General features: G+C 43.2%; 1 protein-coding gene across 1 annotated transcript in view; it reads left to right on the top strand.

The window, feature by feature from the left end:
• The window catches only part of UNC5D (unc-5 netrin receptor D), a 622,629-nt gene that overhangs the window by 574,730 nt on the left and 34,588 nt on the right, over positions 1-13,311 (top strand). The window contains exons 12-13 of the mRNA XM_052661338.1: positions 5,708-5,876; positions 8,110-8,337. Of these exons, the coding sequence (XP_052517298.1) occupies positions 5,708-5,876; positions 8,110-8,337 (397 nt within the window). The remainder of the gene's footprint in view (positions 1-5,707; positions 5,877-8,109; positions 8,338-13,311) is intronic.

Here is a 13,311-nt window from a genome sequence, read left to right on the forward strand (position 1 = left end):
TTGAGCTGGATGGGTTCACTTTTCAATAGTCTAACTACAAGCTGTGTGTGGTTGGACCCACAGGTGTGGAGCCGCAGATACGGAGAACCACGGAAGCTGGAGGACAGCCACAAGATAGGCACGGGTTTTTGGCTTAGCAGAGTGTTGGTGCCCGTACACTCCCACGTGGTCAAGGGTCCTCTGGATAGAGTTCCCAACCTTCCCTCGCCCGGATTCACGAACGTTAACACTTTAGTGTGTATTCTGTGCTCTGCTGTTCCTCTCTCCGTGTGTGTAAACACTGGGTTAGCCAAAAAGTTTCTTCCAATTTTTCCATGTTGGAGGCAAACTTTTGGCCAACCCAGCACACACACACACACAGTTTTTGACCATTGTGAATAAGATATTCCTTTGCCCCCAGATACTTCATTGTGTATATCCTAGACACAAATTGTTACATGACCAAAGCAAATTATCAAAGTCAGGAAATCAACATAGATACAATACTATTATTTACTTCATAGACTTTATTCATATATCACCTGTTATCCAAATAACGTCCTTTATGGCAATAAAAATTCAGGTCCATTCACTGCATTCTGCTATCATGCACTTTTTTGGTCCCTCTTAATCTAGTACAGTTCCTAATCTTGCTAGTTCATTATGTGGATGGTTTTCAAGAGTCAGATCAACTAGTTTGCGAATATCCCTCAAGTTGGGCTGATATTTGTCTAATAAATTCTTATGATTAGTGTCAGTATTATTGGCAGGAATATTACAGAAGTGATGCTTGAGTTCCTTTTGCTTTTTCATATCAAGAAGTATGTTCTGAAAATTAATCCCTTTACTGGCAAGATTAACTGAGAACTTGGGTTAAATGGTGTCTACCAAGGTTCTCAAGTATAAAGTCATGTCAATCCTTTAACTAATACGTACCTTGTGGAAAGATACTTTGAAGCCATGAAAGTAGTCTGTTATTCTTCAACCTTTCACCAGAGCATATAGCATTATCCTATTCATAATCCTTAACTGAGTCCATTATTAATATGGTTAGTTGTCAAATGATGACTTTCTATACTTATTAGTTGGCTTCTTATTGTGTGGACTTCCTGGTGGCTCAGGTGGTAACGAATCTGCCGTGCAGGTCTGGGTTCAATCCCTGTGTTGGGAAGAATCCCCTGGAGAAGGGAATGGCTTCCCACTCAGGTATTCTAGCCTGGAGAATTTCATAGACAGAGGAGCCTGGTGGGCTATGACTGAGCAACTAACACAACATGGTTTTTTGCTACTGTATAGAAGAGTTTTTCCCTTCCCATTCATTCATTCATTTATATCTGTATCTTTCCTGGTTCCTTATTTTAGTCAATGGGTTATCATCCTTTGCTACCATTATTCACTTTGATGCTCAAAATGTTCCATGCTTGGTCACTGGAAACCACTGGTTCCTATGCTTTCTTCATAAATATTGTGAGCACTTGTGGCCTATAATGGGCACTGGGCAGGGGTACAACAATAGAATAAAAATAAATTAATAGTACAGTGCATTGGAAGGCAAAGAGTATAAAATAAAAGAAAGATCAGCTAGCTTTCAGGGTAAGAATGTTGCAGTGACATTGCTCAGGCATGACTGGGGAAATGCCTTGTTAGTTACTGAAGGAAAGGGAGCAAAGGTCTGTGGGGCATGAGAGAGCTAGTTGTGGGGACATCTGAAGGAAGATTCCAGAGCAGGAGAAATAGCTCCACTTCCGTAAGTGGGGGGAAGAGGGCAAGATGTTGGCATTTTGAGTGGGGTTCCTCTGACTGCTGAGTTGAGAAGTGACCGTGATGGAAACACGAAAGCACTGCCAAGGTGCCTTCAGTTCCCATAGCTCGCATCCCAGTTCCCATAGCACTTCCAATGCCTTCAGTTCCCATAGTACTCATCCTAAGGCATTGGAAATCCCCTTAAAGCACACATGTCGAGATAAGGGCAATCTATTGAATAAATTTTGGAGTAGGAAACAGCAACCCACGTCAGTATTCTTGCCAGGAAAGTCCAATGGACATAGGAGCCTGGTGGTCTACAGTCCATGGGGTTGCAAAGCGTCGGACACAACTGAGCATGCACACATGCACACGTTGAATGAAGCAGCCATCCGAAAGCACAGTTGCTGTAAGAATAAGACTCATAAAAAGGCAGGAGAAATGGGAGTTGAGGATTGAGAGGCAGAACCCTCACGCGTGGAGCACATACTAGGTGCTTTTTTGGCTTTACTTCTTTTAACTCCAGAACAGTCTTAGAGTATATTCTTTTTTTTTTTTCCTTTTTGGCCACACTGCACATCATGCAGGATCTTAAGTTCTCTGACCAGGGATCGAACCCACAACCTTTGCCTCGGAAGCACAGTCTTAACCACTGAACTCCCAGGGGAGTCCTCGAGTAGATGTTACGTGTTGTGAGAGGCAAGTGAGGCTCCACAGGGCTTTCCCTTCTACCACCCTGTCTGGTTTTCTTGACACAGGAAAGGTCAGTGGAGGGCTGTGGTGTCAGAGACGGTGCCATGAAGCACATAGAAAGGACACGATAAAGTTCCTTTCCCCAACTTCTGTGTTCTCTGCGGCTCCTCTGCTACTCTTGGTTCTCTCGCTGGTAACTCACCTGGGTTAGCAATGTGGGGCTTTCTGTCTTGCCAGACTCCCAGACAAGAGGCCCCGTGCCCTTTACTAGCACCCTCTCCTGCCATGTATATTTATTTGCTGGTTGGGGACATCAAAGCTAAAGAGATTGCAGAATTTTCCCCAGAACTCTCAGCTGCACTGCCAGAGCAGAAATTTGAATTCACAACCATGTTTCCATACAGTTGATCATTAAAGCCACCTGCTTATACAGACCTGGCTCTTAAATTATGGATCTTTTTATATCAGCATTCATAAACACATACAGCATATATATGGAGAAGAGGCAGGGGCTGGTAACAAAATGAAAAAATTAAATAGCAAACATCTCATGCAACCAGACTTTTCATACACGAGTGTGTGTGATGCACAGAGAGGCTGTTCATATTATGGTCCAGAAAATCACTGCTGTTATTAGTTCCCAGTTACCGGTAGCTCACAGCAATTTTAGAAGAATGTGTTGCCCTTTTTTTAACCCCTAGCAAGAGCATGAATACTTCCTTGGTGTATGTACTACTAGATTGGCCGAAAAGTTCATGGGGTTTCCCATAACATCTTATGGAAGAACCCAAACAGACTTTGCTGAACTCAATATGATGTGGGCAAACTTAAATGCCATCTACACCTGCCTTACAAATCTGTGGTTTTGCCCAGTTATGAGCTTCTTCCCTAGCCCTGTTGTGCCCAGACGTCCTAGGTCTGTATCCATGACTCTCCTTGGATGGCATTTTTTTCCCTGCGTCTTCATTTGGGACAGAGGACCAGCCATCTCCTAGCACCAACAGAGAAACACAGTGCGTCTGGCCACAGTGCTCAGGAGCTCCAGAAATCAGAAATCTGGGGTGACTTTGCCTCCATCTCTTTGGCTGACTGCTCTGTGACCTTATGTTGTTAATACCTGTGCACACAGGTGTGTGGAGCACTTTAATTACTATTTGTAACTCTCCCTGATTGCCCCAGATAGATCACAGGGGGGAAGAAAACAGAGCGATTAAGTTTTGTTCCTTCCCCAGAGACAGACCTACACACACGGACACTGTTTTCACAGTAGGAGGATTAGACAAAAGTCTTTATTTCCTTTGCGCTTCTGGAAATGTCCAATGTCTGCTTAACGCGAAGTGCCATCCCAGGTCCCACCCAGGTTTCCACGTGCACCCTCTCCAACTCCTAATGCTGTTTTAAGTTATTACCGAAAGGCGCCTTCTATTCACGAGTGTGAGAGTTCATCTAATGAGCTGCTTTCAGTTCATTTGGCATTAAATAATTCCCCCAATTCCCATATGTTTGAACAATATGTTCAACAAGGGGGAATGCTTGTCTGAACGCTATTAAAGTTCTTTGAGGAGCTTGTCCTCCGTCACTCATATGCACGCTAGCTATCCCTGTCTGTGAGGATGCAGGCAGCAATTACCCGGAAAACGTTCTAATGGCCGCTGGCAGGCATCCACGTGCAGACTGCCACCTCGTGCTGGCTAGAGCCCTTACTGGAAATTCGCATTCAAGTCAAATCAAGAGTAGAGCATTCTAGGCTGTTCACAGAACATTCATGATTACTAATACCTGACTTTCCTTCCCACCCACCTCCCCCCAACTTGGCCTGACCTACTTAGAGACATAAATGTATAAAAGGTATCTTTTCCGTTTTGCCTATGCTTTGCCTGGAAAGGAAGAGCTGATGACTTTGGTTGCCTACGAGGAAGGCTGACTTTGGGAAAGGCAGCTTCCTGGGGAGGGAGGAAGACCCTGTGATGATGCTCAGGTCTGCTGTAGGTACAAGAGATGGAGATGCTCCTCCTTGCTTATCTGCCTTGACTTTTGTTGCAGCAGCAAATTATAGATAATGAGCTACAGGGTGACTGTGACTGACCAGAGAGGGAAGCAAGCAGTGTCAACAAAAGCAATTCAGAAATTAACATGTTAGATGTGCTCGTGGAAAACCTGGTTAATGCAAGACCCCAGAAAAGGTAGTATCTTTTAGTACTAACTTCATCCTGCTCTTTTGATCAGGGATGACATTCTTAAAGGCCCTTCCTCGGTGAGATGAGAGAAAGCTTAGGCAATAATACCAATCCTAGCTCTCATATCACATTGTTCATCTGAGAATCCTGAATTGCTTTACAGACTATATTCTGAATCAGGATATTTCTTATAAGTGAAAATACTGGGGAAAAAAAATCAACTAGCTTTTTCTAAAACACATAGCAGTTAGGGAAAATGGGTAGACTTCTGGGTTCTCATTGATTGCTGTCCTATAATCCACCCCATCTTACTGTTCAGGGACAGAGATTAAAAACAAAAGCCACAGAAACGGAACAGGGAGGCATCCAGTCAGGTGGTATTTCCTTTTAGTCAAATTTCTTTGATCTGTTCCATGGCTCTGCCTTTTTGTTGTAAATTATTCACAATACAGGAAAATCTGAACACCAGGTTTAGGTAGAATGATTTTAAATTTATAGCTAAAATAGGAAAATATGAAAGATACATATTTATGTATTTGATTATATAGTTTATAACTGTCTACTGTGCCATCACTATAAAACTTGTGTATTTGCACATTGGCAGAAAATAAATGTTTTTGAAACCAGAAGAGACATTCAATCCATATTCACTTGAAGTATTGCTTTGTTTACAAAAGTAATTTGTTTTGTTGCTGACTAGCATTAAACGTATTTGTAGGAGGAGTTGTTGGGATTACCAGATTGGTCATTTCTATGACAGTTTTGGCTTTGGTCATTGATAATATCATCAAGGAGAATAAGGATTCAGCAGCTGGTGTGTGACATGCCAGCCGGGTCTTTTCTTTCTTCTGTTCTGCCCTGTCTTTGTGAAGAAGCATTTGTCATTTTGTTTTTCAAAATCTAGATATGAAATCTAGGATCACCCTTAGTCTGTATGCTTGAGTGATTCAAGATAGATGTCTGTAGTCCTGACCAGGTGCCCTCCAGGAGGTGGTGTTCCCCAGGAGGGTGTCCCAGGAAGGGTTTTGCTAATAACCCGTGTAACTAAATTCTCATCCAGATATCCCCCCACTCCTTTACATGTTTCTCTCTTTTATTCTTTCCCAATCGTACAGCCTCCAGTCAGATGGATCCGAGGTGCTCCTGAGCCCAGAAGTCACCTGTGGTCCCCCTGACATGATCGTCACCACTCCCTTCGCCCTGACCATCCCACACTGTGCAGATGTCAGCTCTGAGCACTGGAACATCCATTTAAAGAAGAGGACCCAGCAGGGCAAGTGGGAGGTGAGACCCAAGAGCCTTCCTTAAAAACAAACAACAACAACAACAACAACAAAATGGCTGTAGGGAGTTTGGAATGGACATGTATACACTGCTATATTTAAAATGGATGCCCAGCAAGGACCTACTATATAGCTCAGGGCACTCTGCTCAGTGTTATATGGCAGCCTGGATGGGAGGGGAGTCTGGGAGAGAATGGATACATGTATGTGTATGGCTGAGTCCCTTCACTGTCCACCTAAAACTATCACAACATTGTTAATCGGCTATACTCCACTATAGAAAGCTTAAAAAGAAAAACACACAGGGTTTAGTTACCACCTGTGGAATGGAATTCACTTTACCTTCTCTTCACACAAGTCAGCTGTGAAACTGTGAGCATTTGCTTGTTTTTCAGGGGGTTGGTGGCCAGTATTTACAACAACCTCAAGGTGATGGCTTGGAGAAGGCAATGGCAGCCCACTCCAGTACTCTTGCCTGGAAAATCCCATGGACGGAGGAGCCTGGAAGGCTGAGGTCCATGGGGTCGCTGAGGGTCGGACATGACAAAGCGACTTCACTTTCACGTTTCACTTTCATGCATTGGAGAAGGACATGGCAACCCAGTCCAGTGTTCTTGCCTGGAGAATCCCAGGGACGGGGGAGCCTGGTGGGCTGCCGTCTATGGGGTTGCACAGAGTCGGACACGACTGGGGCGACTCAGCAGCAGCAAGGTGCTGGCTGGTTGTGTGTGTGTCACGTGTGTCGTAATGGGGAAAAGCAGCCAGAGAGGACATGAAGCTTTTTCCTGTGATTTAGAATACAGCTGTCATCACCCCCACAGGCATGCTCCCCTGTGCACCTGCCCTTCGTGCATGAGACTGCGACTCCTGCCTTGGTTCCCAGGCCATTTCCCTGTCCCAACTGACTTTCCCTGTGGCCTCTGCGGGAATTAGGGAAGAGGCCCAGGGTAAGCCAGCTGTGTCCATAAAAGGAATCACTATCTGTTTTTGCCAAAATAGGGATTGTAACAAATTTATATGGAAGTATTCAGGAACAGAGTAGCTGCTAGGTAGATGTGGCTGAATGAATGCATGCGTTGAAAATCATTCCGTCTTTCCCTGTGTATGTGAACGCATGTAAGAAACAGCACAAAAAAAAAAAGAAACAGCATAAGGAGAGAAGAACAGAGACACACTGAGAATCCACAGGGAAAAAGTAAGGACAAGAGAGCCGGTCATAGCAAAGAAAGATTGCAGGGGGCTGGCTATTTTAAGTGAAACCTGATTTATCTGTCTGTTGGGGGTTCCTTTGATGTCTGTCTGGGGTCAGTTTGCCTGAAAGCAGATGAATTATCCTGTTGGAACACAATGACCTGTTCCAGCTAGCCCTGGGATCTTACCTCCCAGGAGATGCTTCAGGAGAAGGAAGTAGAAGGAAAATCATGTTTCTTGAGGAGAAGAAAATTCCCAGTTGCTTCAGTGGATTACAGTTACCCTGCCCAGCTCTGTCTTGAAACTCTTCTTTGTTGAAAATGCATTCTGCTATTTATTCAGTTGCGATACAACTGCAGGGTAATTTCCAGGGGTGTGAGGTTCCATAGGTTTTATAAAGGGGCTGGATTTGGGACTCTTTTTCATTACATCTTGCTTTGCCTTGATTTTTGCCACATTAGTTTTTCTTCCCAGCACTTCCTCACAGTCATTTACATCCAGACGGTGTTAGATTTACCCTCTATCAAATTGGTCACACATACCTTAGCAGGGAGGGTGAAATACTCTGATACAGCTTATTCAAACCATTCATTGGATGGTCCCTCATGCATGATTTTGATGGAGTGAAAAGAACATAAAATATTTGAAAGAAAATAAACATTACCTTGAGGATATTGGAAGAGGTTTTCAGAAATAGACCTTTATAAAAAAAACATAAAAGTTTGCTCATTGATGTTAAGGTTCAAGGGTGTTTTTGTTTTGTTTTTTAATTTGGCCTTGGACAAATTAACCGAAAATTATAGAGCTTTGAAAGTGATGTTTGTTATAACCTACTAAATCGAATTCCTACTCTGCACTGAATATAGCTGTTCCTTCAGCTCCTGATGTCAGCAGTTATTTTGATAAAAGAAAAACATTTAACACCAAGGAAATGAGTTCAATAAAAATATTCTGAAAAAAAGATGTTATGTCCTTGCAAAGTGACTGTTAAATCACATTGTGTTTCCCAAGCTGAGAGAACTCAAGACGCCTTTTCCCAACAGGAAGTGATGTCGGTGGAGGATGAATCCACATCTTGCTACTGCCTGTTGGACCCTTTTGCATGTCACGTGCTCCTAGACAGCTTTGGGACATACGCCCTCACCGGGGAACCCATCACAGACTGTGCCGTGAAGCAGCTCAAGGTGGCAGTTTTTGGCTGCTTGTCCTGTAACTCTCTGGACTACAACTTGAGGGTCTACTGTGTGGACAACACCCCTTGGGCATTTCAGGTCAGCCTTTTCTCTAGTTCCTCTTGTGGTGTCAGGAGAATGTGGGGTTTCCTAAAGATCGGTGTCGATAGAGAATCTGATAGCGGAGGGCAATTCTGGACAATGAACCCACGTCACTGGCTCAGTGGGGATACCCGTCTCGAAACAGGAACTGTGTTACTGTGTGCCCATTGATGTGCTGAAGGTACGATGAGGTACTTGGCACTCAAGAAAAGAGGAGGGGTAAACTAACAGACAATATGGTGTGCTAAATGAGAAAACTGACTAGAAGGATACGCATAATTCAGGAAGCAGAGGCCCAGTTGCGAGAGAGAAGTCTTTGAGGATCCTTTGGGAACCCTTCTTGGAGGAATGAGATCTGAGACCTAAAGAGGAAGGGATGCCATGTCCAGAGAGGAGAATGGCATGAACCACAGGAACAAGTTATTTGATGTGCAGCTGAGCAGTGAGACGAGTGGTTGGGTCACCTGAAGGTCATAGTTCAGGGACAACAGTTATAAATCATCCCTCTCAGTAGGTAGTCCCATGACATCCTGAACACACAGTCTGTTTTTAGGTTTATTAGGGCAGAGATGGTTCCTTTCCATTTTTGCTCCTTTTAATCACATATGATCCTTTTTGAATTAGCACCTCTCAAAGAGTACAGGTTTATTAATAATAGCAAAAATAATGCAGAAGTGCCTGTGTAAGCTCTGCCTGTATATAAATAGCATAGCTCTCCTGATGCACCTCATCCCGGGTCCCAGCTATTCCAGTTCTGAATCGTTAAGCCCATTATGCTTTTCCGCAGTAACTACCTTTTAAGACACTGAGCTGGAAATCTCATGCTTAGCAATGGAAGAGAGAAGATGACTTGAATCCTGAACATAAGCCAGGAAAGGTGACGCAGTGCCAGCTTATGTGCCCACATTCTCCCTGTCTCTTCAGTAGCAGAGGCCATTATAAACGGCGTGCTTCAGTATCTGACTGTTCACAAGAGAGCTTTCTCATGAGGGGTGCCTTTTAGTCAAGAACATCAGTGTAAGCAGTTAAACCTCAACCTATGAATGACATCTTAAACTCTTCCTCTGCTTTTGAGACCCTATAATAAGAGGATTTCTCCAAGATAAAAATACCTAACGGACAATGAATAATCAAAAATCAACTGACGTATGATATCACTTATATGTGTAATCTAAAAGCATGACGCAAATGACTTCATCAACGAAAGAAACAGACGAGGAAAACAGGCTTAAAGCTGAAAGGGAGGCAGCAGGGGAGAGATTAGGAGTTTGGGATTAGCAGACACACACTATTGTATAGAGGATGGATAAACAACAAGGTCTGCCTATATGGCACAGGAAACTGTATTCCATATCCTGTGATAAACCACAGTAGAAAGTGAAAGTGAAAATCACTCAGTCGTGTCCGACTCTTGGCGACCCCATGGACTATACAGTCCATGGAATTCTCCAGGCCGGAATACTGGAGTGGGGAGCCTTTCCCTTCTCCAGGGGATCTTCCCAACTCTGGGATCAATCCCAGGTCTCCCACATTGCAGGCGGATTCTTTACTAGCTGAGCCACCAGGGAAGCCCAAGAATACTGGTGTAGGTAGCCTAAAACCACAATAGGGAAGACTAAAAAAGAACGCATCTATGCATATATCTGAAGAACTATGCAGGACAGCAGAAATGAAGCCAACATTGTGAATCAGCTACACTTCAAACAGGAAATTAGCTGAGGTGACTACCACCACTGAATAGTTGTAAAATGCGCCATCACACTAGTTGGGTGTTTAGTAACTCAGGCAGATTTTGAAATCTCAGTAAACATGGAGGACTGGGGTGGATTTCCAATCTCCTGTGTCATATGGGTAACCCACTGCTAATTAGGGTTGCCCTGAGGATCTGTTCATCACAACCACCTTGGAATTAAGACCTCATAACCAGTTTGGATTTTGCTTTGAATAACACTCTCACTGCTAATGTATATACCAGCAAGTTAGACATTTGCCCAAGGAATTTCTAAATGACTTGCAGATAATGTATTTTCATTCCTACTGATTGCTACCAGATTCTAGAATAGCTCAGCTGTTCACAGATGAATTGCTGTGGGAATCATGAAAATGAAGCTCAAACCACAGCTTTTCAAACCACTATCCATTCCTGTGGGTAGCAGATCCTTTTTAATCAATGCTTGAAAAACTGGCATGCTCCTGCTAATTGAATATAAATGTCTTTATTTCATTGAGAGGGACTTCCTAAAATTCTTTAGTTTTGCTGTAGAGAAATGTTTTCCAGTGGAGATACCTCTGGCCTGTTTGTCGGAATCTATTTGCCTCCAGTGATTCCTTCTCTCTCCTATTATGTCAAATAAACCTGATTGTAGAGTTGAGTTGGGTTGTACTTGTTATTGACAGGATGTTTGTGACAGCTGTCATGAGCAGCAAAGGCCATGCTTTTCCCCTGGGGTTCTGAGAGATCACCAGGCTTGGCTGAATAACTTTTCTGGCCTGAATCTGGAAAGATTAAAACATAACTCGTAGCTTTTCTGAACACAACCATTCACTGCCTGGTCTTAGTCTCTGAGTTTTGTGCAAGAAAGGAATCTTGCTTTCTGGGTGTTTATCTTGCTAAGTGAACATGTTCACAACCTTCTCCCTGAGTTCATTTAAACTGCCTTCATATCCCAAATCACTTATGTCATATTTTTCATGGCTTCATGTGTGGTATTTAGTTAGAGGGAAATATATAATTACAAAGCCATTAAAATAATTCCACTTGAAGAAAGCCATAGCAACAGTCTAAAAGACTTCACACATTATTATTAGCTCCCCCCAACTTTAGTGGTGTGAGCTGAGCATCTTGTATGCAATGATGAGTCACCTGCTATAACTCTAATAGAAGCCTAACTTCTTAGTCAAAATTCACAGGTAGTTTTTTCATTAAGCATTTCTGCAGAAATTGCCTACCCTGGAATTTGCCTCAGTTATCACTGTAATGAACATGTTTGTCATGATTTGGAAAGGGAGGCCAGCGTGGCTCTGACACTTTCTGTCTTTATTGTAGTGCATCTTTCATAGCTCAAAGAAGTGAAAAAATCTGAGCCCAGCCAGAACTGGGCTTGTAACCAAGAAGGAAGCCTAGTTAAAAGGGCATGGTTGCATTTTCACATCCCTTCCATCTCCCTGGGAAATTCTTGTTACTGTTCAGTTACTAAGTCTTGTCCAGTTCTTTGCAGCCTCATGGACTGCAGCACGCCAGGCTTCCCTGTCCTTCACTATCTCCTGGAGTTTGCTCAGACTCATGTGCATTGAGTCAGTGATGCCATCAATTATGTCCCCCAATTATGTAAATGCTCACCCTCTCACTGGAAATCCTTGGAAGAAGGGCAGCTTCTAGACCCAACTCTCCTGTCTTTGTAGAACTAGGTGGGTACCTGGCCAGATAGTGGCCCCACCAAAAAGAAAAAATAGAGGATTTTAATCAAACACACACTCTTCATTTTCAGCCAGGCCTCCTCCTCTTCTGGGCTTCCCCGGTAGCTCAGTGGTAAAGAATCTGCCTGCCACTGCAGGAGACAGGGGTTCAATCTGGGTTGGGAAGATCCCCTGGAGGAGGAAATGGCAACCACTCCAGTATTCCTGCCTGGGAAATGCCATGGACCAAGGAGCCTAGCGACAGTCTGTGGGGTCGCAAGGAGTCAGACATGACTTAGCAACTAAGCAACAACGACAGCCTTCTTCTCTGCCCCCTGCAAGGCTGCTATGCTTGCTTCCCATTTGCTCTGAGGATATTTCATCCAAATCCTTGTAGCAATTTCTTTGAATGACAAAAACAAAATACCTCATGCACCTTGGTAAGACATAATTAATTTAGTTTCAGATATTTGAAGATATGTTAAATCTAAAACCATCTCTATAGAAAATGAAATCAGGTCAGATAAGCTTTATTAAATAATAATAATAAATGCCATCTGCCTGAAGGTGAGAAAGGGACCAATGACTTCCTGCTCCTGTGTGTCTGTAATAATTAGAGCTGCGATTTTATGTTTGTGTGTCTGACATTGCTGCTTTTGATGAATTCAAACCAGAGGTTGCAGAATGGTGATTTATTTTTAAACTGTAATATGCTAAGACTTAAATTTCTGTTATCGTGTTTATGTTACGTTCTCTCTCTCCCCACACACACAAGTTCAAACAAACCTTGACAGAGGAAAAGCAGGAATTAAGCACTTGCCATATCTTAGGGGGGAAAAAAATGAAAAGAAAAAACCGTTGCTTCCAGCACTCCTCTGCAGTACCCCCTTGGTCCTCATTACTTACTTGGCATTAATGTGGATTTAGAATCTAATTTCAAAGGATTTCCTCCAGATATAGTTCTTGTGTTTATCAATAATGCAACCTTGGGAAATATTGTTCACGTACAGCATTTAAAGGAAAACACCACGGCGACATCATTTCCGTATGTGTATGTGTGTGCTTAAGTTCAAACAGTTTTGTCTCATAAATATGTAAATTCAGCCTGCCTGTTTTAGTATCCCTGAAGCACACCTGAATGTTGCTGCCTGTCTCATTAAATCAACATAAACGGCTCAGTGAGACACACAGCACAAGTTTCTCCTGGCCACAGCTCCCAGCCCTGGATGACTAGCAACCCCCAATGTGACATGATGGAATAGAGGAGCTAGAAAAACCGCCAGCCACAGCCTGTAGGTACATTTTATATACAAGCAACCAGCCAGACCCTACTTTCAATTAACACAGGTGTCAATTTAACAGTAAATCCCCAGAGATTTAACAAAAAAATCCTTGTCATATAGGAGGCAGAAAGAATCAGATGGATATCAGACTCCACTCTTGGGGTGATTCTTCTGTGTGAATGACTCAGAAGTAGCTCAATACAGCTGTTAGTACCACTGATTCATCTCAAACCTGGCTGGATATGAGCATCATCTGAGAAGTATTTAAAAACACAGATGTCTAGGCCCAGCC

The sequence above is a fragment of the Budorcas taxicolor genome, chromosome 24 (genome assembly GCF_023091745.1).
Source record: "Budorcas taxicolor isolate Tak-1 chromosome 24, Takin1.1, whole genome shotgun sequence".
Lineage (NCBI taxonomy): Eukaryota > Metazoa > Chordata > Mammalia > Artiodactyla > Bovidae > Budorcas > Budorcas taxicolor.